This window comes from Chaetodon trifascialis, chromosome 1, assembly GCF_039877785.1.
Source record: "Chaetodon trifascialis isolate fChaTrf1 chromosome 1, fChaTrf1.hap1, whole genome shotgun sequence".
Lineage (NCBI taxonomy): Eukaryota > Metazoa > Chordata > Actinopteri > Chaetodontiformes > Chaetodontidae > Chaetodon > Chaetodon trifascialis.
In genome coordinates this window covers 21344911-21372477 of record NC_092056.1, presented here as the reverse complement: position 1 = coordinate 21372477, position 27567 = coordinate 21344911, and the positions used below count along the sequence as shown (strand labels likewise).

The 27567-nt window shown below is 42.9% G+C and overlaps 1 protein-coding gene across 1 annotated transcript; it reads right to left on the bottom strand.

The window, feature by feature from the left end:
- Positions 1 to 166: 166 nt before the first annotated feature.
- On the bottom strand, positions 167 to 25993 carry LOC139335529 (RNA polymerase II elongation factor ELL-like). The gene is made up of 12 exons (XM_070969174.1): positions 25840 to 25993; positions 25185 to 25232; positions 11467 to 11594; positions 10209 to 10372; positions 7889 to 8133; positions 6329 to 6453; positions 5705 to 5819; positions 4974 to 5451; positions 4320 to 4371; positions 3631 to 3802; positions 3473 to 3517; positions 167 to 3220 (listed from the first exon to the last, which is right to left on the bottom strand). The coding sequence occupies exons 1-12, from the start codon at positions 25975 to 25977 to the stop codon at positions 3110 to 3112; spliced, it is 1821 nt and encodes a 606-aa protein (XP_070825275.1). The 5' UTR covers positions 25978 to 25993; the 3' UTR covers positions 167 to 3109.
- Positions 25994 to 27567: the final 1574 nt, after the last annotated feature.

Here is a 27567-nt window from a genome sequence, read left to right as displayed (position 1 = left end):
AGACAAACACCACAGTCCAGTGGATGTGATCATGACTTCACATCTGAATGTTGGGATTAAAGAAAACCTGAATGCTGATGATCAGTGAACGACACAATTACCTGCAAAGAGGATTTAGAGAGCAAGGCTTGAAACACAAAAACAATCAAATCTCAGGGCAAAACTCACTTTCAAGTTTTTATTTGACTTTGCGCAACGTGGAAAAGAGAAAGTATACATTTGTAAAATGCAGTTCATGGTGCATACTCTCGTCTGCTTCTGTGACTAAGATGAAGCTTTCCCTTCAGCAGACGCCGTACATAAAAACACCTACTATGCAGCACACACCGGTGCCTTGTAAATATTCGGCACCAGTCCAAAACACAAAACACCTTATGAACTCTTTATTGTAGCTTGTGATTAAGATGATACATGAAATTCATTTAGTGATTTGTAAGAATTTTCTTCAAGAGCAGTGGTTCTTTCGTCGCAGTCAATAACCCCCAGATAATTAGTCTATAATCAACCACTCGAAAATGACTTCCCTCCTGAAACCTTCTCGTAACTGCCAGCCACTTCCTGAAAGTGATTGAGTGTTGATATTTTAACCATTGATTTTCTTTGTGCTTGAAATATCACAAGAATCGCTGAAGACAGTCTTCCAGTCAAACTGCTCCAGGTGAGTCAGACGGGTTATCAACAGGAACATCAGCCACAGTACAAACCAAAGTGATATTTCTAATGATGAATACCTGACCACAGATCTCAGTGACAGTCACGAGCAGAGTACCAGAGGGATTACAAATGCGACCAATGAGCACGCTATGCCATCAATCAATCAAACTGTGCACTACAGAACCTTTAAATTACATTATGAGACGTTTCCTCCAGAAAGTGATAGTCAAACATGTGAGAAAGTCACTGTTGGCATTCATCTGAGCAGTGAAATGGCTAAGACAGGTTTAAATGTAACAGCTAGCAGTGACATAAGGCAGATAACAGATGTGTGTGAATGATAACTCCTTGTTGATATTGGCAGTTTGTTGGTTTTGTCCTAAAAAAAGTGTCATCTTAAGGCTTCTACGTCATTGACTGCATGAGAACATTCAGTACAAAAACTCCAACCATGGTGAACGATTACAGTCTGAGTGGAAACTTTGCCAGACGCTGTTCCATTTTTCAGACTGGGCTTAGCGGGTCCCCACGCACACACAAGCACGCACGCACGCACGCATGCATGCAGCACGCACACACACACACACACACACACACACACACAAAGAAAACCTGACTGGGCACTGATTATTAATTGGAAACTGAAGGACAGAGAACCCTCCAGGCTAGTGTTTAAAATACCCAAGTACCACAACTGGTTTTGATATTGGAAACATAGACTTTTTACCAATATGGCTCTATACAGTATTTCCCTGAAGACCAAACATCCAGGGCTGACTCTGAAATCTTTCAGCGTCCACTACAAAGTCGCCAATTCAGCGCCATCTCCCACTCTGAAGGGCTGTCTGAATTCTTAAAGGACTCTAATAATCCAACAGTGCAATACAACATGCAGATGATACATAATGTACCATCATGCTTTACGTAGTGTGGTGTTTTTTTTTTCTTTATAGTGAAAAAGTGAACAATTTCAGACACAGTGCAAGTGTTGGATGGATTTCAGCAATAACATTTCGAGGAGTCTAGGTCGCCCTACACAGCTCTGCCAGGTCAGACAAACCATACAACACGAAGCTGTGATCGGAGTCAAACCTCTCCCACCTTCAGCTGCTTGGATACAAACACTGATCTAACAAGACCTGACTCTTCATGCTGAGGAGACCAATAACACAGAGTGGAGGGAGATTCTTAAAATAAATACATGAGTAGTTCTAAGAATGAAAAAGAGAGATAAGAGAGAAGACACTTTTATCCCAGTGGGTTGAAATACTTGAAACTAGACTCGGTGCCTGATTAACAATGTTATTGTAACAGCCATCAAGGCCAAGCGTTTTGGTCCCTTTACCAGTCAGTCTAAAGAGGAGGTTGTGGTAAATACTTTACACACAAATACATTTAGGAGACAGCATATATCTCAATGTACTGTACCGTATTGCACCACATTCTATGTGAACCTCTTAGCATGTCCAAACATTTGGGAATTTTCCAGTTTTTCTCATTGGAATAAGCTGCTTTCAAAATGTTAGCAAGTATTTCTAAGATGATTGGATTTAGTTTGCAATGCATCAGGACCTCTTACTGGCTGTATTGTACAATATTTTCATTTTGATAAGCTTCTTGTACATCACTGAATTCTAAAATCTTATTTTGTGCTGAGGTGTGAGATTGTTTTGGAATATCCCCTCGCGGGACAAATAAAGGAATATTGAATTGTTTCACTTGTTCCCAATATAAAATCAACTTAAAATCAACTACTTTATGAAAAATCTAATTTCAATATTTTGACACTAATGCAGCAGCTGCTTTAAAGTAGCTTTGCTTCAAAACACAGAGCTGATACATGAAGGGAAAGTTAACCTGGGAACAAGTAGAATGATCTCAGCTCATTTGCATAATAAGACATGAGATGAAATGACTTCAGTTTTTCTGCTGCTTCATTTGTCAGGCATGAATAAGAATTTCTATGCTCCATATTGAACTTCATAAAAAAAGGAAAGGGGAGCCATGCCTGGAGCAATGTTTGACTTAACAGGAGTCAAAAAACAAAGTGAATAAGCTAAAGTCATATTTGCTACCTGTTACATATTCCAGCAAAATGGCTTACACTGACACTGGTTTAAAAAAGGCCTGCAAAAACTGAGGGAAACTCTCATGTCATCTCCTTAATGCAGACATTTTTTTGCCTCTCCCTTGGACATTTCACATTTTCACACCCCTTAAGAAATGATAACTTCACGACATATAGACTTATAAATACCGGAGAGAAATCTGCTAATGACTGATATCACAGCATCGTCTGTGGTCCCAGCAGAAGCACTCCGTGCTGTCGTCTGCAGTTTTATCCAAAACCCTTTATACCACTTTCAATAAAAACGCCTCGTTTGACACCCACACAATGTTGTTTATGCAAAGACGGGGATTCCACATAAAAATCTGATAAAGGGGGGAGCCACTGCTACGACGAGGCCTGAGCAACATCATAGTCTATGATGAGCTGTTTGATGTAGGACAGTTTCTCATGGAGATACTCGCAGCGTTTTTTCTCTTCCCGGTAGCCTGGAAACTTCTGTGGAGAGAGGAGAGAGCTTTTAGTAAAAGGTTTTCACACGAATTGCAAAATGGATGTTCCCTTATTCTCAACCAGCACATAAACAGTCACCTACAATATACTGGAGCATATTTTTCAAAATTCAGTTTTCTCAGCATGTTAGATGTGATATGGAGCTACTGAATAGGAAAAGATTGACATGTGACTTCTTTAAGGAGACGAAACAACCCCAGAAAACAGCAAAATAAAGTGTCTAAATGTTTGACTTACCTTTCGATACTTGTTGTACTTTTCTAGTATTTGGTCTTCCATTGTCTAAATGGTACGAAAACACAAATAATTAGAATAGAAATATTCATTTAGCTACATAAACACATTTGCTGCAATTAACAAATGTCTGCCATGTTTGGAATCAGGTGTAGTGATACCTTATACTCTTGTGTGCCAGGGGACAAGCTTTTGATCTTGGATCCTAGCTGAACAAACATGTGAGTTATGGTTGCAATCCGGGAGTGGAGGTCTTTGTATTCATCATACTCTGCACAGAAATCCTGCTGGTACCTCTGACGCTGCTCCAAAGTCATGATGGTGCCGTACGTGCTGCAAGGGGACACACAGACAAACACTTGTGGAGTCAATGGTGATGTTATAGAGGCAGGAAACCTCCTGCACAATGTAACTGGTCTTATTCAACGGACTAAAGTGTGAAGTAAAATTATCTACTGTGGATGTATTTCAGTGGTGGCATTTTTCCCATTCACTATTACCTTTAAATATTTTGCTAAGAGGCCATTTCCTCACATCCTAATTTTCCTTTCTCTTGGTGTAATACCTCTATTTGACACAAGGTGGCAGCACAGGGCCACACTGTCATGCTGCTGCTAACAGGCCCACATTCATCACCAGTGGAGACAGCTGAGTATTTCACAGAACCAGTTATATATTTAAACAACAGCAATAAATAAAGAAGTAAGAGTCATGTGTGTCTATGTCCATGTTTGAGCGCGCTGTTTGTTCTCAACACATATTTTAACAACCGATATATCTTAAATGTGTTCAAAGTGATAGCATATGGAACAACCACAACAAAACGATCTGAAGACATGTTTATACTCACAGCACATAATCTGGCTTCTCCTCAGAGGCCACAGCATTTGTGATGTCAGGATCTGGAATAAAGGCACCAGATGAAGGAAATGATTTGAGTCACGACAATCATTTACATGATACTTTGTCACTGTCTGAATGTTAGGCAGTGTGTTTTTGTTTGCCTGTGCCTGTGCCTGCCTGCCTCTGTGTATACTAGCTAAGAGCTTATGGGTATCAAGAGACATGTCAGCTTAGAGACCTGAAGAGCGGCTCGAGCTGTTGTTGAGTCAATCAGCCACATAACACTTTGAGGACTCAAGAGAGTGAGCTTATGGGAACAAACACAGACATGCTTATGAGATAATACTGTATAAATGCATCAGTGGGCTGTCTGACAAACGGTCGCTTACAGAGACCTCACGCACAATTACCACTGGTCATGAGCAAAAAGTATGAATGCGCAACCTGTTATTTTGAAGGCAACTGTAGAGCAAAAACAACAGTGTTTAGGAGATGGGCCCACTGCCATATAATGGATGGAATCCTCAAACATTTATAGTGAAACGTAAAACATCCCTAACCCTCCTCATGACTGTGTTGGTTTCAGGATGTGATCAAACAGTACAAGAGAAATGGAGGCTTCCATCAGTAACAAGACAAATCTACGTAAAAAGGTCCTTACTGTCAAGTTTGTCCGGTTTCTGCTTGAGATCAGGACTCGTCTCTAACCATTCGCTGGCCTTGTTGTCTTTTAACCTCTCCCGCTCCTTGTCTTTGTGCTTTTTAGACTTCTTCTTCCTGTGCTGGCTGCTGGCGAGCTGCTGGTGAGCTCGGTCACCCTGCAGAGGCTGGTGGCTGCTTACTTTGGGTTCTTGGTCTCTGCTCTCTGAAACAGGTGTGTCAGAGCTGCTAGACAGTTTGTGCATTAGAGGAAAGTCATTGTGGCCCCCTGGTAAGCCATTTTGGTTGCCAGGATGGCTACTTGTCCGTTGAAACTCAGTCTTTGTGTGGAAACTGGGGTTGAGGGTAGGAGTTGCAAAGTCATGTCCTTTATTGTTCAAGAGTCCGTCTGCTGTGGGCTGCTGTTGCAACCTCTGGTCCGCAAGTCTTTGTCTCTTCACAGCTAACCTTTCCGGTGAGTCAAAAGGCACGGGACGCTTCTGGGAAAGGATGAGGAAGAGAAAGAGAGAAATCACTCAAATCATTCATTTTATTACAGAATCACAGAAACAACTTGCAAGTACCATTCACAGCCTTTAACTGACCTCACCTGTATGAGACTGAAGTCAGCAGGGACATGTGATCTATACTAATTTAAACATGTACTACACACAGTATAATAAGAAAGCACCAGGGTAAAAACAGATTTCACTCATGTTCAAAATTGAATAAAAAAACAATACGGCTGTTTACCACCGCAGGATTTTTCACTGTGCTGTGATGTGGTGTCACATCCTCTGAGGTCTTCAGTATCGACACATTTGCTTGAAGATTTCTTGATTGGTGGCTGATGTGCGGCTGCAGCTTCCTATTCAACAGAAGGAAAGAACAAGGCAATTTGCGGATGAGACAAAAAGAAAAAAAAAACATTACCAATGTACGAATTTAGAAACTACTTCTAACTGGCGTCGCTGCAAAGTTATGTGGATTTACAGGAGAACTAATAAAGCCGAGCTTGAAAATGAAACAGAGTCTTAGCGTAGCAGGCACAGACACGTTAGGTTGGAGTGTTCAGAGATGTGTGGGACTGAGAGGAGAAGATGTGGAGGACAGAGGAGAAGATGGCAGACAAAGAGGAGCCTTTGATGGCCTAGAGCTGAGAGAAACAATCGTACCAGTAAAGAAAAAAAAATGTTTTCATGTCCAATTACTATTTTATTGACTTCAAAAAATGCCAAAAACACCATGGACGCACTGAAAAGCATGAAGCCACTTGAATGAAGTCAGTCACAGTGAAATTGAAAGATTCAATTACTAGTTTTATTGTAACATCAGAGACAGCATCCCCACTCGGTGTGGCTCGTGCCTCTGACCCACCTGGCCAGAAGCCTGCTGATCAGCTGCCTCTCCTCCTCGCTGTAGCCGGGCCAGTCCCTCTGCACGTGCTTGTAGAAGTCATCCCTCAGCAGGAAGTTGCTGTCTTTGGGATTCACTTTTGCCACCTAGAATGCAAAATATCACATGATGTTACTTAAAACTTCCATTACACATTGTCACAATGTTTTCACATAATAATAAATCAATTATAGCTGCTTTAATATGTCCATTAATGGCTTTAGTTTGATTGCAGTGTGTATTCATTAACTAATGACTGATCACCGTCAGTTTATCCAGATAATTACAGAAACACTGGCACAATCTGGAGTCTTGGACCTGCTGAAAGTGGAACATCCACGTTCCTGAAAAACTCTTTTTCTACAATGATGTTCCCAGCTGAGAGTCTCAGGCTTTAACCTCCTCTCTAATCTCATCAGATTGCCTTTCTCTGAGGATATCTATCTTTCTGGGGGCCTCCTGACAGAGCGGCCCGCCCCACTGCAAACACAATCTCAGCAGAGACAATTACAGCATCGACCTAATTACACACACACACGCACGGACACAGGAACCATATGCGTGTGCTTGTTGATGTGTGTGCATGACACGCACGCACACCAATGATGACAGTACAAACATCATTTAGGAATTACTCAAAAATGTATACAGGAAAGTCACATGAGGTAAACGTTTCTAAATTAGATAACAAGTTCAGGTTAAAGCAGAACTGGCTCCTGCTTTCTTCCAGTACATGATTATATGTTTGCTAGCTGGAACGTAAAGCTCTACTTTTCAGCTTGTGGGTCACATATGCTTTTAAATCGCCATATTCAACCCTGCCAAAATGTAGCTTATTCTTGGCTTGTTGTTTTGAATGGAAAGACTGGTATGAAGCATCACTACTTGCTACTATATACTATATGATGAATGAACGCAGTTGTGTGTTTTCAGTGTTCTCAGCGAGGCTACGATGATTTGTTTTTAATGGTGCTAGATGTATTTTACAATGTGTTAATGGGTGGCTGCAACATTGTCGTGTTTATATGCATCCATGTTGGGTTTTCACCCCAACACACCCACCACACAAAAACGTGTGTGTGTGTGCGTGCGTGTGTGTGTGTGTGTGTGTGTGTGTGTGTGTGTGTGTGTGTGTGTGTGTGTGTGCATGGGTACGTTCTTCTGTGTAGGAAGTGTGCAAATGTACTGAATGAGTGTAGCAGAGCGGAGTAAAAACAAACTGCAATGTCGGGTGAAAAAAAAGCCTCAATAGCACCGTTTGACTTGTCTACAGCGGTCGCCAGCTTGACAGTACTTGACAACAGTATGACAAGAACGTTAGTAGTCCCACTCACGGCGCCGACGGGTTAATCACAGCGCTCGCTGGATCGTCTGCTTTTATCGGATGAGAAAGCGCTGTTTCACATCATGACAGCATACAAATCAGTCAAGTTAATGAAGTGGGCGAATTCAAAGGTCAAAGGACACAAGCAAGCAAGTCATATAAATGTATAAAACTCATGTGTGCAAACCATCTGTGAATGATGTGATGTGTCTGCGTACCTCCTCCAGAATGGCGCCTAGATCGGCCTTGTCCTTGGGGCTGGCTCGTTCTCTTTCCAGCCATAGCAGCAGCTCCGGTTTCCTGTAGGGTTTGAGAGCTAGCAGGTGGATGATCCGCTCCCTCAAGGGCTTCTGGGTCGGCGTGGCCATGCTGCCATTCCTCCGGTTGTTGGTAGACAGTCTGTGGAAGTTGCTGTCTGACGCAGACAGAGGAGCTGGCCTCTTGTGGAACTTGACACATTTATCTGAAGATACAAAAAAGTAGATTTTCATGAATAAGTTATATTCAGTCATGCAGTGTATGGTTACATTGCTCAAAAACGGGTAAAAAAAAAAAAGAGAGACTGTGTGCATATATACTCTATGCATTTAACATCCCAAACATTACAAATGAATGTAAGTACACATAAGTGACATCTAATCTTCAGAATTTGCTTACATTAGGAGAGACTCAAGCTCATTAGAAGGATTTTGACAGTCCTGAGTGGAAAATCTCCAACTGTGAAATGTGTCATGCAAGCATTACAAAAAGCTTTATTTGACAAGAGTTAAAGGCGGCCAGATTTCTCAACTCAACACTGCTTTTACCTGTTCCATGTGCGTACATACTCTCTGGGCTGCACAATCTTGACAACTGGTTGAGTAATGGGGATGCAGTCATTACATATCTTCTACTAACCTTTACCACTAGATCACATGTGCATGCTGGCCTGCATCTATTTGTCTTCAGATATAAATACCCCATTGATCATTGCTTACATCTTTGCTGCAGACAGATGGGGCATGTTCGAGCAGAGAAAGCTATCTCTGTGCTAATCCCATTACAGGTTAATCTGTGCTTTGAAGGTCAGAGTGGGGCAGAGGTACAGGAAAAGAAGGCTTTCCTTTCAACTACAAAAGTGACGTCCTTCCTGACATGTGATAATAACTCTATGCGTTATCATTAGTCTACTTACAGCTATTAATCATGGTAACAATATATAGAATTATGCAAAAATGATGGTGTCGGGTGTATGGAGTGTCAGATGCATGCTCGATGGGTTTTGGCATGCCTGATAATGTGCACTGTGTTCATGAGCACCTCACGAGGCTGAACGGGTCACGTAGAGTGCAGTTATTAAATGTTTCCCTACGGGCGTATATGTTGCCAAGTCATCTTCACCTGAAGACCTGTTGTTGCACAATCCACACAGTCTAAATTTGACTTTCAGCTCCCCAGGAGCACTGACAGTGGGGTCTAGAATCATGCCAAGACACAAGATTGCATAACCACAGCAAAGGTTGGCAAAGAGAAAAAAGAGAAAAGTAGCTTGTCAGTTCATGTCTCTTTTCATATAACTGATACACTGTAAGGCATCTTCCATGATTACGATCTGACACGCACACACACTTACCTAACCCTAACCCTCACACTAACTTTAACCCAATTCTTCATCCTAAAATTTAATAATATATGTTGTGGGGTCTTGTGTTTTATCCCCATAAGGAAAACGAGTCTCCACTCTGTGACTGTGTAAACATATCCGGGTATCTGGCCAACGCTGTAAGAAATTTGTTGGACAAAGTCTGTAAAAATGTAAATGTAAATGTAGCAACAATTAATCACCTGTGAATATATACTTTTCACTTTCATGGCAAACCTGGTGTTAACTTCTTTAAACAGAAGCTTATGATTTGTTTGCAGCATTAGTGAACCATTACTGAACATGCTTTTGGCACCACACTGCAGGAAAATTTACTTGAAAATTAGCTATTTGCTATTTAAAAAAAAAAAGAAGTGAAAATTAGTTCTTAGCACGTCAAGGTTATAGAGATGCTGTCCAATCACTTCCAGACTTTTCAGTAGTATTAACAAGAGGAATCTGGCTTTGACAGATATGGTTGCTTTTGACCAATACTACAGTCTTTACAAAGACAGAGAAACTAAACAGGACAGCAAGAAACTCACAACAAAATGACAACCAAAGGTCAAAAAAGGTACAAAATAATAAAGATGAGAGGCAGCTTTTAGTCCTATTTGTATAACCAAAAGGCCTGCACATCTGGTTTCATTACACATCAAAATAGGAAAATATCTGGCTTTCAGCTTAAAGCAATGAATACAGCAATATTTTCTCATGAGAAGCAAATATTCCCATTACTTTTATAGGTGCTATTATATTTCTATTTTTGTTTTTATATGGCATCTCTGTATCCACGTTCAATTTGCTGATCCCTCTCCAAGCTTAAAGCTGTTTGGCCTCTCCCCTTGAAAATCTGCACATGTATCATCCTCTGATCCTCTGGTTTTGCTCCACATAGACCTCATGTCTATTCTTACTGAGATGTGTGGCTCCAGGTTTGATCTCAATTGCAGAGCGGCTCCAGCTGTCCTTCTCCACCTGAGACATCCTCTCACGGGTCATCTGGTAGGAGTCGTCGGTGGCACACACTGTGATCTTGTCCTGGATGATGCCTTGACCTTCCAGCTGCTCGCGGCCGTCACTGCGAAACAAAAACACAGAGACATTGGACTGTGGAGCTTTCTGCTGGCTGTACAGTCAACACTGTAAAGACTGCATGTAGCATAAAGTGGCTTTGTGGTGGGAGCTGGCTAAGACAGGTCTATGGTTACTGTAGGTTATGTCACAGGCTAGATATAGCTCTGCAGCCCGCTACGTGTGAGAAAGCCAGATATCCTGGTTCAAAGCAGGATAGAGCCTGTGGAAAACCACCAGGATTAGATTGGCTCCAGCCAGCACACTTGCAAAACAGGGATAATTTTGGACAAAAGTAAAAAGTTTTAATGCATGAACCTGTGCTACATTAATGCTGCAAATAAATAAATAGGATTTACTGTGATGCCAATTTCATATTTTTTCATATTAAAAAAAATAAGGAGCCTTTTCCCCCACAAAACAATCACACACATGGCCAGAGATCGCTTTGCCTCTTTATCCTCTAAATATCAGAACAAATGTAGGGGCAGGATCAGGATCTTGCCCTCATGCTGTTACGCTGTTTCTCTTGGCTCCAGCAGCTGACTGGAACCAGAACAAGTTTGAGTTCAAACCACAGTTAGCCATCTGGCAGCAGGAGGCAGCAACAGAGCATAACCCTCAGTTTCCAAGCATATCCACTCCATAAACAAGGCATCACAGGTCTCAGTAATGAGAGGGTCAGCCCAGAAATATACAAGAAAGTACAATTGCCCCATCCTGTGCACAGCAAGCAGCGAGCTAACCGCCTCTCACGATGCCCTCGGAGGCCTGAGCTCACAGAGAGCTGAAGGACTGATGACCGGTGAAAATTGCAAAATGCACCACAACCTGCAGATCATGTCAAACACTTGCATCTAAAATTGCTGTGACAGACTACACAAATCTAAGCTTAACTTCTTTAAGTTTTTTTGGTGTACACAGCAAAGTCCTTTGCTGATTTATGTGGAAAAAAAAGATTTCCACATAGTTTTCTCTGAAGGTTGAGATAGGATAGAGTTTAGTGTAATTTTTTTTTTTTTTTAAAGAAACACGTGAATTGCTCCTTAAGGCAATGATAAACAGCATGAGAAAATAAGTTTCAGCTGACTGAGCGCATACCTTGAAACATACTGATGGATGCAGTCGAAGCTGGCTTGAGGTTGGTCTTTGCTGTCGCTGGATAAGTAGAAGGAGAAGACGCGAAGAGCAGAAGGTGACTCTGGTGTGGGAGCTGGGATCTTGATGTACTGTGCAGAAAAAAACAGACAAAAGTCAGATTTTACTCAATACATACAGACCAACAAACATAAACATTGTTGCATTAGGAATAAAGCAACGGAGCAAAGTTAAATGAACCCACATAACGTACAGTCACTCGTGTCAGTTTCTACAATGCTTTCGTCTGTACAAACAGCTTATATGTGTACATGACCTAACAGACTGCTGATATTGCTTCACAGGCCCGGTGTCAGGCCAGTTGTTTTCACTCGTCAATGTTTTCCTTAGACTTCTTGAGTTCATGCATCTTTTGTTATCTTTCAACCTGTCATCTTATTGAAGGGAAAAGCAATTACCTACTCAGCAGAATTTCAGCGACACACTCTGATGCCAAATGCATTGTAGCCAAGAACACGAGGCCATAACGCCAAGGTTTTTGTAATCAACATAAATCAATAAAGTCTCTTTTTTCACAACTGAACAGCTCACTGCAAAGACCAGAGCAAAAGAGTAGCTCACTCTACTGTGACACTGAAAGTCGGCTAGTAGCTCCTAAAGGCTGCATGGAACAAACAGCAGACACACATTTTTTGTTTCTTGAACCGTACCAGCAGTGGAGCCAACTATATACACACAGCTTGTGAAAAAAAAAAGAGGTCACATGACCATTGAAATCTAACTGATTTATCCTCTTGGCAGCACTGATGTACTCAACAAATGTAATGGCGGTTAGCCCAGTAGATTATGAAATATCTTGTGTGCTGAGTACATTTTGGCTTGACGATGACACAAGAGAAAAGTTTGTAGAGTGTCCAAGGACGAAAGGGCTCATCCCCTGGGGAGCAGGAGCGTGCTCTGTGAATTCGACGGCAATCTGAGGATCAGATTTAGAGATATCTTGGGTAAGCTTGGCCTGATGGGTGCACAAGAGGAAAGGTCAGAGGTTCACCAAAAGCATTAACGCACTTCTACTGAGGAACCTGAATATCCATAGCAAAGTCTATGAACACTGACACGTTGCTGTGGACCAACACATTGGACTGATCATAATTTACTGTTCGTGACCTCTCTCTGCTCGTGGTGCCAGTGAAAACACCGTTAGAAACCAATGACACCAGCAGAGATAAAGGGAATTCCCCTTCACCATACGTTGCTCTTGACCATTATGCCCACTTAGGCTGCTCCACTTGAACGTTGCATATGAGCTGTTTAAACATTATGACATACACAAAATTACAACCCCCTATTGGGTTTTTTTTCCATCAAAGACTATTACTGTCTGATTAATGCACCACTCAGAGTGGGAAAAGCACATTGAATCCAGATGACGTGCATGTGAGTCTTCGTCAGAGCACAGAAAAGAAAGTACACGCATGACCTGATCACTGTCACAGGGGAAATTCTGGGAGATAACTTGTGAACATGCAGTGCAGCTGTTGAACTATAAAGCACTCGGTTGAGGATGGATGAGGTGTGGAGAAATATTCTCATTAAAAGAAATTTTAACATCATACGTGTCTTTAAAAAAGAGGATTACAAAACACTGACGGCAATCCATCACTTGCACATCTTGTTTTCAATGCAGACTTGCACGTGTAAATATCATGAGTCACACACACACACACACACACACACACACACACACACACACACACACACACACACACACACACACACACACACACACACACACACACACACACACACACACACACACACACACACACACACACACACACACACAAAGGATGGAGAGTGAGACTTCGTGCCGCTCTGTAACTTTAAATAAATCTCCTTGGGTAAACAGTGTTTTTAAGAGTCCGCTCCACTCAGGCGTCCATGAGATCTCCTGGCAGACTCAGTGGAGCGCACCAGAGCCAAGGCTGCAACCTCCAGGGCAGACAAATGCACACATGAGCACACACAGAGCCATATAATAACAGATCAGGAAAAATGAGGATCAGAAAAAAGTCTGAATCTACTCTGATTTGACCACTCACAAAGATGTAATTGCATGTTTCTGAAATAATCCTGAGAAACTTCACTTCTTCACTGGTATTTTCATTTAGCTTAAAGGGAAATTTGCACTACAGGAGATAGAGTAAGAGAGAAATGGATACAGAGAGAGAGACTCTGGCTGGTGAGGAACCACAGTGAGGAAGCTGAATCTCAGAGCAAAGTCCCTGTGCAGATGAGATCCACACCGTCATCACAAGTATTCTGCACTGCCTCCTAACTGTGGTGGGGAGGTCAGCAGTTTCACAGCAATCCAATTCTTCATGCTGCAGGCATCTTTTTTGGGCTGGGAAGCAGCTTGAAGCGATAAGTTACCATCGGGGATTTCCTCGACTTTCTCCTGTTGTGTCCCTCTGCTCCCACGTGGCCCTGGTCTTTTCAAATCCCCTCAGTCAACCATGTCCACTTCCTTCACACATTTTCGACCTGTGCATATGTGAGCCTGCGACACTGGTGTCCACAGAGGCCGCCATGGTTATCTCAAATTTTTTGTTATAGTTTACTGAACGTTTGAATATTTAACACTGAACAGTAACGATACATATCACCACATGTACTTGTTCCCCTCGTAATTTGAATCAAATGCAGTTTCACTGAAGTACAACACCCTGAAATGTACAGTTTAATATCCTTACACCACTGGCTTTTCTTAAAGCTGCTATAATCAGTATTTTTACATTTGCAAAAAAAACCACGTCGACTAGCTTAATGGAAAATCTCAGCATGTGTAATATGCTGCAATGTCAGACTGCCCGACCCACAACACCCGTATGTCATACGATGCTTGCAAAGACAGCCAGGAAAACTCCCAGTGACGGTGTCCCACTTGTCAGATGGTTGCGCAGCACAGAACAAAAAGCCCCTTCTGCCTCAGTGGTGGTGCAATTTCTTCAACAATCAGTCCCTAGCATGCAAATGTGCATTATTCTTAGCGAGGCATAAGCTCGAGTGTTTTTCTTGGCCTCTTAACAGTTGTATGGCTGTACTGTTTGTGCTGCGAGCAGCGCCGATGTTTGTGTTCAGTTTCATTCTCGTTCAAACTGCTCCAGCTGCATCACATCTCGACCAGTCTGTCAGTGTCCTGGTACAACGACAAACCTGGCAGGAAAGTCACTTTGTTGCATTAAACGATTACAATGATATATTAATGAGAAATATTATGACTCATGATGAATCTGACCATTTTTACCAATTTTAATTTGCATGAGTCAAACTGTGTTTGAATCAGAGTTGGGAGGTTTCTGACCCCGACTCTAGAAAAACACCACTTAGTAGCCACAAAACTGGGCATTTGCCAATATTCCACATGCTGTAATGTTTTCTGCTAAATGTTTGTTCTTATGTGTGCCACTACCACATGCTTTTTTTAAAAACACATTTTGGTCTAACAAATGTGCATTTGATTAAAAGCTAATGGCCACAGGCTAATCTGCGTCCCAATCCCAGAATGTTTAACGTCACATGGTGCAGGTCGACAGGTGAACAGGGCTGTCACATTAAACATTTTTAATGACTGATCTTTTTAATTCCATTTTTGTTTACAAAGGTAATATGCACTGAGCATGACACTACAGGAATAAACATTTTAAAAGGCCATAGTGCAGTAAATGCTGCGCAGCCCACACTCAGACGGCTGGCCCATTGCTTCTGTGCTGTCTTTTAAAGTCCCTTCTGATACAAGCGTGCTACAAAGCAGCACAGACGTTGGCTCTATTCTCTTATCAGCTTGCTGCACATGTCCATACTTGCATGCTTTCACCACAGGAATTTCTACAAACTGCATACAGCTGAGCTCTGATGACACTGACAAATACAGACCAGCTTGCATGCAGCATGTTTGAAACAAGTTGTGTTTTAATGTAATAGTTCATAATTATGTAATGTTTGCCTGCGAGTAGCCTTCCAGTGACACACGCTTATAGCTTGTAAGATGATACTGGATGCCTCATTGTTTGTAAAAGACAGAGGTCAGAAAACATGTGATCATGCTAGAGAGCTCACCAAAGGGATTACTTCTCACCATGAGACCGTTTTGATAACATTTCACAAGATGATACATGCACTTAATGACCACTTAGCCATACCCATGAACTAAATAGCAATAAAGTTTACAGCCTTGTTATTTCAACAACCAATGTGGTGAAACAAATGAAGATGGTGATATAGATACAAATGTCACAGTGTGACTCTTAGCTCGTGTTTGTCAGTCCGAGCAATCTTACTCCTACAAACCTGCACAAGCCTCCTCCTCTCCCTCCTCTTCCTCCGATTGTGAAACATGAATTAGTTGTGAAACCAGAGAAACAGCTTGATAGTTTCATAAACCATGACCTTTAAACTGCTTCTGCAGACGGATGTTTGAGTCCATACAAGCGCGAAAATAATCAACAAAAAATCAATTAGTTGCACCGACAGAAAATTAATCTTGAACTCTGATAATCAACTAATTCTTTAAAGCTGAAAGGTGTCGCTCGCAGTGGAAGACCCACAGACAAATATCACCAGAATGTTAGCATGCTAACAAGCTAAAATAATACAGTGAACATAATCGCAACATAGTCTCCATATGGGAGGCCAAAGTGATCCTATTCACGACATTGTCCAATCTTCCATTCTACACCTTCGACCCAGTTCAGTTGGTGCCTGGTACGCAAATGCGTGTTGTGAAACAACTGGACGTTACACATTTCTGATTTTTGTTCTGCATGAGTAGATGCATAATGGTTACGTGCACCCATGTTTTTGTGGTTTAGTCTCAGGATCTAATCAATGTTTTGTTTTCAGCAAGAAAAAACTTGACAGGCGCTGCATGGTAGCCAGCACACAAGTACACACAAAATAATGGACTAGCTTGTGAACACAGTGGAGCATTTGCTAGTGAAAGACAGTTGGTGGAGACCAAAAATAGGTAAGAGTGAAAACTGAACTTGACATTTGTCAGGCGAACTCAAACATGACTCCAGAGGAATGCTGATATTACTTGATGTCCACTGTTTTCTAACATTCTTGCACTATGTTTACAATAAGTATTTGCTGCACTGGCCACAAGTAGCTAAAAAAAATTGCAAATTAATGAATGCAAGTTTAGCAAAAATGCTGAACATTCACTCACTCCAGTCATTCACAAGTGTCTTAGTTTTACGTCATCTTAAATTGAATATTTTTTTGGACATCTGGTCAGACAAAACAAGCAATATGAAGAGGTCAATTTGACTTTCACTGCCCTTTATCTGCAATTATAACAATCATTACTTGCAGCTCTAACACTCCTAACAAAAGCACACAGCATCTCATGGACTGGAACAGGGCTATGGCTAAAGTCCATTTGGCTGCTGTACTGACAAAGTAGAATTTTTGAAATGAAAAGCAAACACTGCTCATGTGGATTACTGCAAACTGCCCGGACAGATGGTGAAGAGCCTCGTTGGCTGCTTTGAATTCCTCTTCCAGTCAAATCCAACCTTCACATTAAGTGTGATTAGCATTTCCTGGGAAGTATTAGGACAACAGAAAGGTGAAGTATGGCTGAGTAATCTGGACACTTGCCGCTGCACAGGAACACAGAATGGGAGCCAATCTGTAAAATGTAAGAACTTAACAGAAATCTGTACTGGCCTTGTTTAAACTCAGCCTTGAAATCCCTCTCTGAACTGAACTGAAAGCACTAGCTTTTCTTTTTTAGCAGCATTAGCTTTGTCAGTGCTGCAAAGCCTGTGACTTCACACACCTCTATTTGAGGAAGAGCTGCAGCTGTAAAGCACTTGTAGGTGAAAATTAAATGATTTTTCATACAAAGGCTGTGCCACTGAAGTCGTCGAGGACATCAAAGGACATTTCCTCCAATCTGTCTCCACAGTAACAACGATAAATAATTTACGGGCTCTGTGTTCATTGGATTGTGCTCTGTGCCGTCACAGGATTCCAGCTGTTGCAAAAGTCCAGTCGAGCAGCGCACCCAGGAGCCCACTCTGGCATTTAGCCAGTGACTGCTGCTCGTATGACCTCCACTGGCAGACTTCTAGACCCCCGCCGAGCAAACTACAACAAACACTCTCGTTCCCAGCCGCTGGGGCCCACACCAAAGCCCCGCACATTCTCCTGAGAGGCACACATGGCAATTCAAGCCCAGAGAGGAGCTCTTACAAAGGACCAGCACTTAAAGAATTCAACTGACCATGAATAATGTAATATTTATTGTCTTCCTTTCAAGTAAGATATTCAGGGAATCTGTGGGTTGCGTCTCATCTTTGCGATTGTTGAATGAAGCAAAAAGAAAACTGGAGCTATGAAACGAGCATAAACAAAGTCACCAAGATGATCACATGGAAATGTGCTTGCTTGCAAGGTCCATGCTTAAGAATTTAATGTAATAACATTTTTCCTGCATTTGGGAGTGACTTATGACCTCAGTAATGCTCAGTGACCCCCAGAGACCAAAAGGCAAAGAGGCGACCAAGAGGAGCCTGAATCTCACAAGTGTTTCAACATATAATTCATTCTTTTAAGCCAAACCATGGCCCTGGACTCCTAACAACTTCACATATTCACCCCAAGAAAAACCAATCTAATCCCTCAACCTACCCGTCACTCTTCATGTATTCTCTATATTCCCATTAGTATTTGAATTGATGCACGTCCTGGTTGTTCTGTCTTTTCAATAATTCCTCCATTGTCTTCATCAACAGAAAATATCAAGCTTTCTCTTTTTTTCCCCAAGCTATAAAATCAGTCTGTCCATCTGTCTTTTCCCTTTGTCTCCATCAATCTCTTTTGAAGGCGTTACTTTTGGCGTGTGTCCGTGTGTCCATCTGTTTTCTCCGTCGGCAAGCTTCGCAAAACTTTTTGCCTCAATACAGTTTCAGTTTGTCTCACAGACGCCTTTCAAGTTTGAGAATTTCCATCAACATCAGCTTTTAGAGCAAAGGAAAAATATCTGAAGGCTTATTCTGCATGCACATGCCGGTGGTGACACATTGGGATTCAAGCAAATCACGGAGATGTAAACATGGACTGGACTTTTTCTTCTTCCAGACATGTCAGCGTTTCAAATTCAAGTGTTGCCAGAGCACAAAAGAATCATAAAGGTGTCATTCGTCCAAAACTAACAGGTGCAACCCAGCTTCCAGGACAGAGGTGTTAATCAATCAAACACGGTCCTGTGAGGAGACCTAACTATGTAAGAACACCTGTGTGTGTGTGTGTGTGTGTGTGTGTGTGCGCACGCACACGCAACAGTACTCACAGTCGACAGAGAAAAAATACATTGCCATGGAGTGTGAACGAGCTACAGTTTTCTTTTACAGCGCTGACTTTGAATGTCACTTTCTGAAATGTCTCTGAACAGGACACTCCCTCCAATTCACATACGCATAAATCATCCATCCCCTCAGGCGACCAACGCTTTTGGTCATGATATCACCATATTCATCACGTTGAAAAATGGGAACAAAAGTGAAGAAAGTTCAACTTTTCACCCCACCTGCTTACGTAAGAGAAGACAGCAGCAGCAGCAGCAGCAGCAGCAGCAGCAGCAGCAGCAGCAGCAGCAGCAGCAGCAGCAGCAGATTAAAGCTCGGTGAGTCGTCACTTGCAGTTCTTGGCTTTTTGAGCTGAATGGCACCTCTGTGCGATCTGCGACTGTGTGTTTACACTGAATTCTGCGACTGCATGCCTGAATGTGGGTGTGTGTCTACGGTCAAGTCAAGTCAAGTTTATTTATATTGCACATTTAAAAACAAGTGGAATTGGCCAAAAGTGCAGCACCAATAAAAGAGAGTGGCACAACAAGCCAGAAAAATGACATCAGTCGCAAAAGAAGGGCGTTCGAAGGAACAATAACAACAATAAATAAACACTAAAATACAAAGCAATATCAAAATGTGTGGCTTGGTGTGTAAAAAAGAAACAGAAAATTTTTTCGAAATACATTTGTACTGTTCTTTGCCAATTTTCTTAACCATCAGCAGCTAGGCTTCCAGGAGATGGTCTGTCGAGATAAAGCAGTGATCTTCCAATGCAGATTACTGCTTTTTGCCTTTATCGATACAAGATTTGTTTCGATTTTCCTGTGTTTCTGCTCAGGTTTTTGAAAATGAGCATAAAAACTGACAAACTCACCTGCTGCCATGTTTCAATCTACCCAGTATCATGTGACTGTACAGGTCCACAACACAATAACACAATCTGCTGGAAGATAAAATATCTTTAGAAACTGAGATGACAAATAGTAAATTCTCATCGTCCTTGAAAACATTAACACTACAATTCCATTTTCCCCCGATTTCCCCAATGAGCCACTTGATTTCTGCTCTACAGGAAACACCAGCACACACAACATATAATAAGAAAGACGAGAGAAACTCTTTCATGTTAATCAAGGCGGTAAATGTTCTTTTATTTTCTACCATTACTCGCAACCACTGTGCATGAGCCTCACGCTGACTGCTGAGACATTTAACACCCGAAAGTAGCTTAAAGTGTCCATGTGCCACAATATTTTGACAGACTGGCAATTAATCACTTAATTGGCTAATTGCTAATTGGGTTGTGGTTCCTTTAATTTCCAACACCTTGTTAATCTGTTTACAATACAGATGTAATGAGTACTGCATTAGAGTATTCAGAGTATTGCCTTAACATGATTAAAATCTAATTATTAGTGTGCGTGAACATGAGAAAAGACCAGAGTCCACATCACACTCAACAGTAAGTCAGTACTATTTCTTGCTGTTCTGTTGTTTTGTTATGACTATTTTTATGGACACACAAGCTAATTCAGCGTCTTTCATTCATCCGTAATCACCAGACTGCTCCACTGACCCGCATCACGTTCGAAATTTCCACCTGAAAAATACTGCCCGAATAACAGCAGAAAGCCACACTGCCATTTCCACAGAAATTCAGCAGCTGACGTTTTGACACGATAAAAGTCAGGGCTGCCAGCATGTGTGGCGACACTCTCTTAATGAGCCCCAGTTCACTCTCAGCTGTCATAAATGTCTCCACGCGCTGAAGACGCAGGACGGGAGAGGTTCACTTTCCTGGCTTTATCAAACTATAAAGTCGATTGAACAAAAACTGTGAGAGACTGCTGTCGGTGCACAGGGCTTATGTTTCCTGCTAGCTTTTGGTTGAATGTGGGGTCTGGGTGTAGATCTCATGCAGGCTATTGTTTCCACATCCTCTGCAGCCTGAGTAATGGCCTTCTGAAAACAGGCCATCTTTTGTTCTGGCCTCCTCGGCTCCAGAGTGGGATGCCATGGCACTGCTTCCCCTTTCTGGTTGATAGGAGGAGAGGGAGGAGGTGCAGGAGGGGAGGGAAGAGGAGGAGGAGGAGGAGGAGGAGGAGGAGGGAGTGAAACCTGTCGCCACCACCGCTGTCTGCTATCAGCAGGAGGCAAGTCACTCTGTGCTCAGTGCTAATGCAAACTCTGTGTATAAGTGAGTGTGTGTGTGTGTGTGTGTGTGTGTGTGTGTGTGTGTGTGTGTGTGTGTGTGTGTGTGTGTGTGTGTGTGTGTGTTAATCCACTGTGAGCAGACAGAGGCTCAGCTCCAGCTCACTTGCTACTGCAACTGCTGAGGAGGGAGAAAGGCCAAAGTCTAGCTATCAGCCCAACATCTCTGCCACTGTCTCAGACAGACAGACAGACAGACAGACAGACAGACAGACAGACGCACGCACGCACGCACACACACAGACAGTCAGCCACCACCCTCGTCCTCACCACACTTCAGTAAACACTACTTCTCATCATCTCATCACAAACAAAAGAGCCGAATCGTTCCCAGGGCCACAAGTTGACACATGCCATTTAAGACGAGTCCCCTCCACAATGGAGGACAGCAATACAAAACACAATGTGTGTCTGTGTCTATGGCTGAGTGGAGGAACAAGGGACAGGGGGCAGAGGGACATATGAAGAGAGAAACTGGGGATTTTGTGTGTTTTTGCTCGTGTTTATGATCCCACAGTCAGTCAGTCAGTCAGTCAGTCAATGCTTGGAGCTATGCGGCGTCTTCTCTCTAGCTGAGCTCCACATGCTGCCACTGGGTGATTAATGTGGCTGCCTTGAGTGGGAGACAGTGCATGTAATCAAGCCCCAGCCTGTAATCACCTTCTCCTCCTTTTCATTTGCAGTTTCACAGAGGGACAGAGCTGCTGCTGGAGCCACGAGTTCCAGTATTGGGGGAGAGTAGGTTGGGTAAGAAGGAGGGGGGAGGAGAGGAAGGGTGCCACACGCATCCCCTGAGGTTTCTCCCTCCAATGCCAAGAACGATGCGTCTCTGGCAGGTGCCTGAGGGCCAAACTGTCAACTTCAACAAATTGTGGGTCACTGTGCCTGACACCGCCCCCCCCCCACCAAAGCTAGGTGGGTTCTTTCGGGGGTGTGGAAGTGTGTGTGGGTGCGTGGGTGGGGGGGAGCAATTGCCCTTTTATGCCTCATTAGCTTACGGTGAGGATTTCTTTCACATGGGGAAATAAGACGGTGCACGTTCCTCAGCAAGCCAAGATGTGCTCCATATCTCCAAGCTGCTTAATTGGACAGAGAGCATATTTTTCCAGCGCTGCTGCCGCCGCCACCAGATCTCTGAGGGCTGCTTGTCTTCGTCTCACACACACACGTTGGCTAAATAAATATGTAATCCAGTCTGTGCACAAGATTTTCATTGTTGGCCTTTTGGAGGAAAAAAAGTAGCAAGCCACAACCACCAGTGTTTAAAACATCATAATCCCTCAACAATCTACCCTTTGTGGGCACACACTGATTAACGTGACCTGAGAGAAAACAACACACACTTATAACAGGTGGCTTCACAACATGTACAGAGCACTGAAGAGATTACTGAAATGCAGTGAAAGCTTTTTTTTGCAACATGCAAGTACGCTCACATTCTTTATTGCCCGACGTTTGTTTCCACAGGTGGTAATTTTATGATACGAGATTACTTCTGCACAAATTAAGAGTTACTTTTTATAGTGCAGTCATTCAGATAATGGGGCAGTTTTTATACCTCCATCTCTGATAATTCAGCTTCCACTGCACTGGAAGTCAAATCAGTCTTTCCCATGTTTAAAGAGTCTAGAAGTCTAGACTTAGCTCATGGTTAAGTAACTAAATGTTTATGGTGGAAGGTGTTTGCAGTGTTCTTCATTTCAGTCTCCACTCCATTAGATCCACAGCAGGAAGGTTCCCATCATGTTGGACACAAACAAACCCTCGGGGCAGGTCACAACACATCTGGACCCACTGTATGCCTTTCATTTTGGGTGATCCAAAGAGAGTGACAACACACAGTCTGCATTCCCCCGCTCATTGTTATTCAAATCAGAGGAGACAACACACAATCAGAGGGGGACTCTGGGGATCTTAACATAGGCAGGCCTAACACACACACACGCACGCACGCACGCACGCACGCACGCACGCACGCACGCACACAAAGCTTACACGCAGATATTCATAGTAAAGCAAGTAATAGAAAAGTTCAGGCAAACCAAACAAACAAACACACACCACACACAGAGGGTCCTCAAGGGATCCACGCAGGTCCTGCAAGGCCAAAGACTGCTGCACAATAGGCAGAGGAGGCAGGGCAGGGGAAAAAAGAGGTGGCACATGAATAAATCATGCCTTTAGGCCACACAGGACACAGCATAAACACACAAACACAAAAAACAACCACCCAAACCCACACCGGCCATAGCAAAGAAATGTAAGCGTTTCACACACATACACACGCATACATGACAGTATGCAGTGAAACACTCACACACTCCACTTCAGCATAAAGGGTGCGTTCTCTCTTTTTCATTACACACACAAAAAAGTGGGACTCAAACCTGGGAATGGGAGCTGGAAAATTAGCAGGCCAGAGTTCATGTCATCTGCCTAGCTATTACTGCAGCAAAAGTGTGCCAGCGCTGCACACATGTATGAAAACACACTTTGATGAATGTCTGAGTCAGGCAGACGGGGAAAGCTAATGCAAACTGAAGTCACGATGCCTCACGCTGTAATCAAGAGCATTACAGCTCCTGTAATTACCTCTAAACATTCATTTGGCTAATAACTTTAGCTCTCAGTGCCACATACAGGGAGGGGTGTGAAATTCCCTGCAATCCCTCAGCCATCACAATAACAGCAGCAGTCCAAACACGGACTGTGATGGTGTAAAACCTCAGATACAGGCCCAGTCCTCACACCGGGCTCCAAACAGGCTTCAATACAGCATTCAGTACAGCACTGTGCTCCGTTAAATCTCACCAGCTTGATTCCTTGTTGAGAAAAACTACCAGATGTGACATAAAATCTAACTTCCTTTCTTTTATTTTGACAGGTGACATTTCCCTCTTTGCCCGGGTTACAGGACAAAGCCAGTACGCTTCCTATCCTAAATAGAGTGATATCCGCACAGTAATTTCTCCAATAAAATGAGGCTGAATCCAAACATGAAGCCAAGTTTTACGTTGACCTACACAGCACAAACTCACACACAGCTTAGTGCATGAGCTGTGAAGCTGTGGATTCTAGTTTAATGGCACTCATATTCCTCGTTGGAGTTGCAGTCATGATATCAGCAGAGCAAGAAAACAATTAAAAAAAAGAAAGAAAAACATCAGCTGACCAACTGACCCCTGAGTTCAAACACTTGACCCCGAGCAGAGAAATTCTCTTCACTCTTTCAGTCAAAACTAACTTTTAAAATGTGCCTCAGGCCGACACACACTCCAACACCATGCACGCCAATCCCGTCTGTTAACCACACAAGCCCCCTGAACCACCACTCAGCTCATCTTGTCATGACAGGAAGCCGGTTGTAACTCTTTCCAACCAGCCCATGCAATTAGACTGAGACATTAAGTATTCCCCAGGGACACAGTTGCTCGTGACTTTTGTTGAAAAAAAAAAACAAAACAAATCTTGGCCAGTGCAGATTATGGTTCACTGACAAGAATATTACTTGATGTATGGGTGTCTTGGTGCATTACATACAGCGAATACACACCCACATATGTGCAATATTTAACTCCATTATCCCAAAATGAGAACAAGGTGCACAAGGCTGATCTCTGTCACTGAGGGCTCCTCATTTGACTTATGATAACTCTTCTCCCCCACTGCTGACTCTGGCTCTGTCAGTGTCAGTGTGTGTGTGTGTGTGCGCACACTTCTCCCCCGCGCCCCCATCCTTTTCCCAGCGCCGCTCACTGACCTAACAAAGCCTCTCCACAGTCACCAGCCTGACCCAGTAACCTGCATGCCTCCTATCTACTGGAGACGACCAGCTCTAAGCTCCCATCTGAGCTGCAGTGCGGTGGGACGTGTGAGCCTGAGAAACAAAAGCTTCTCTGTCACTGCAGAAAAAGTTCCCTGCAATATGTTCCTGCTTTAGAAAAGAAATGTCACAGCGTTGTGTTGCCTTCTTAACAAAAGCACTGTTTTGTCATCCCCTAATGCTGTTTCCATTTAAATAACTCAGCTTAGCTGTGGTTTGCTGACGGATGAAGGGTTTAAAAGGTGATTTGTGCAACTGCACCTTTATCTGCTTGTTTTTACTGTTTGATTGGATCTAATGACAAGATTGCGCTTAATGTAACTTACCCCTTGGTTTCCTTTGAAACAAATCGATGGTTCACTCGGTAAAGACCCCTGAGGAGAGAGACAGAAAGAAAGACCATATTCATCGTGGCATTGTCATAATTATGACAGACAGACCAGTAAACTCTGCTGTAATGTGTTTAAATGGAAGTTGAAGGCACACAATCAATAACGCCTGTGTGCTGTCAGTGTTCTCCACTGGAGCTATTATTGAGTCACACTAGTCTAGTTGTCAATTAGCTAACTAGACAGACTTCTCTTTGAAGCTCAAGGAAGGTTTCCCAGTACACAGCTGACAGGTCGTCTTTCGACAATCACAGGGTTGAGCCCTGGTATGCTATGCAGCCGTGGAGCGAACGGATTCAGGGGGAACGCAGCTAGAAGAAGGCTCACTGGAAACTACTTTGAGCTCCTCGCGTTTGTTTATTTATGCCACACGGACACAACACACGTTATCAAAACAAAAACAAAAAGAAACTAGAAAAATTCAATAAAAACAGCAGCCTCGTTTAACAAAACCCGACAGAGACACAATTTTATGAAGAGAAAAGAAAAAAGCTCAGGCGACAACTTTGACAAGAGTGAATTCATCTCCAAACACTCGCGCGCGCACACACGCGCGCACACACAGACACACACACACACGAGGGAAAGGTACCTTGAGGTTTTGGTAAGCCTCCAGCGCTCTGATAGCCGTGTCCGTGAGCTTGACATGGTACAGCGTCCTGTTGGAGCTGTTTTTGTTGTTTTTTCCACAGGAGAGCCCATAGTGGTGCTCCTGCCTGAGCGAAGCCATCGCTGGCTTTTCTCTCTGCCCTGCAATTAAAGCTGCTTTCCTCTGTCGGCTCAACGCTGCCCCTGTGACGTCACGGTATGGGCGGAGCCACGGTGACAACAGCGCCGTGAACTGAAGGCTCCGCGAGCTCAGCAGACAGCGTGCGCTGTGCAAACACTTGACATGTCCTGTGCTCAGCGGAGGGGTCCAGCTACAGACCTGCGCTCCTTCCTTTTTCATCCTCACATTTCCTTCTTCGTTCGCCCAAAGACAAATTAACTGGAGGATGACTGTGCAGGATTTAAATCTGCATTCTTCCAGTTTCTTCAGCTGCACCAATATTATTTTTTGAAACACAAACATGGTGAGAAATGTGTCATCACATTGTGCAGCCTCGATTTTGAGCCTACTATAATGACTATAATGTCAGCTACGTCAGGGGCGACCCAACAGGCCGATCGACATTTCTAAATGAAAGGAAGTGCACACCATAATAAGCTTGTATTTGAGAAGCAGCGTCACTCTAGGCAGAGACATGTGTCCACCATGATTTTATTGGATGTTGGAAAGGTTTCTTGGTAGTTTTTAAGATCGTCCAGTTCATCACAGTGAGCGCTCATGCACTTGCTTTACAGCGTAAAAAAGGGCATTCACTCCACACTGCCTGTAAACTGTATAAAATTCTGGCTTGTAGGAAAAGAAAGATGCTATTAAAACTCAGTATTAATATTTTTAGAACTCTCACTGAGATTTAACAGATTTTCCTTCTTGCACTGAAGTGATCACCAAATGTCAAAGGTCAAAGCTTACATTTATTACTTCACAGGAAGAAGAACATTCTGAATGTCAGTTGTTGAAAGTGCTGATGATAAATGTCCTCCCATCCTTGTATCACAAGATGCACATATTCACCCATCAGTAAATGAATTGTCTGTTGAACTGCAATTGATTTTACTTGAGGCCTGTGGAAGCAGCTGTATTCGATAGTTATATATTCAAACAAATACAAATCTAATAGCCACGATCTATTAGATGTACATCTATTCTCTAAATCAAATTCTTAATATTCTGGAGAACGTCATGAGGAGGTGAAGAAAAAGAACCGGAACCAGAAAACAAGTGACAGTCACAATGTGGGTCAGTTTGCAAATAATCTTTGGCAGGAAAGATGCTTACCTTGAGGAGTTAATGGGCTTAGTTACCATCATTTTTTGACAGTCTGCCCAACTTTCCTTTTTCTGGTTGAAGCCCAACAGTGAAACAACAGAATCAGCAGCAGTTCACACTAATACTGAACCCACTGCTGCGTGGACCTGTTATGAGTTCCCCAGTTGATTTTGTGTATCTCACAGAGCAGCAAACATGACTAAGCTGAATGACGGTAAATCTAAGCAACTTAAGTGTTTGCATAACTGTGAGAAAGCACACGAGTGATGGTGGAGGTTGGCAAAGCAGATGAGTCTGACAAGTAAGCCTATTTAGTTAAATTGCTAAGCTACTCCCTGAATGAAAGTACATAACAGGTGGGGGTTTTACTGGAGGTCAACAGAGAACAGGTGGTGCTGAATCTTTACGTCTTGCACTTACATGAATCTGTGATTTGGAAAAACT

Bases quoted from the DNA above. Each gene is read 5' to 3' on its own strand.
- LOC139335529 (XM_070969174.1), bottom strand. From the start codon at position 25,977: ATGGCTTCGCTCAGGCAGGAGCACCACTATGGGCTCTCCTGTGGAAAA. The intron at 6,454-7,888 runs GTACGCAGACAC...TTTGCATTCTAG, and splicing joins TAGGCGCCATTCTGGAGGAG to GTGGCAAAAGTGAATCCCAA. The intron at 3,803-4,319 runs GTGAGTATAAAC...GTCCCCTTGCAG, and splicing joins GAGAAGCCAGATTATGTGCT to CACGTACGGCACCATCATGA.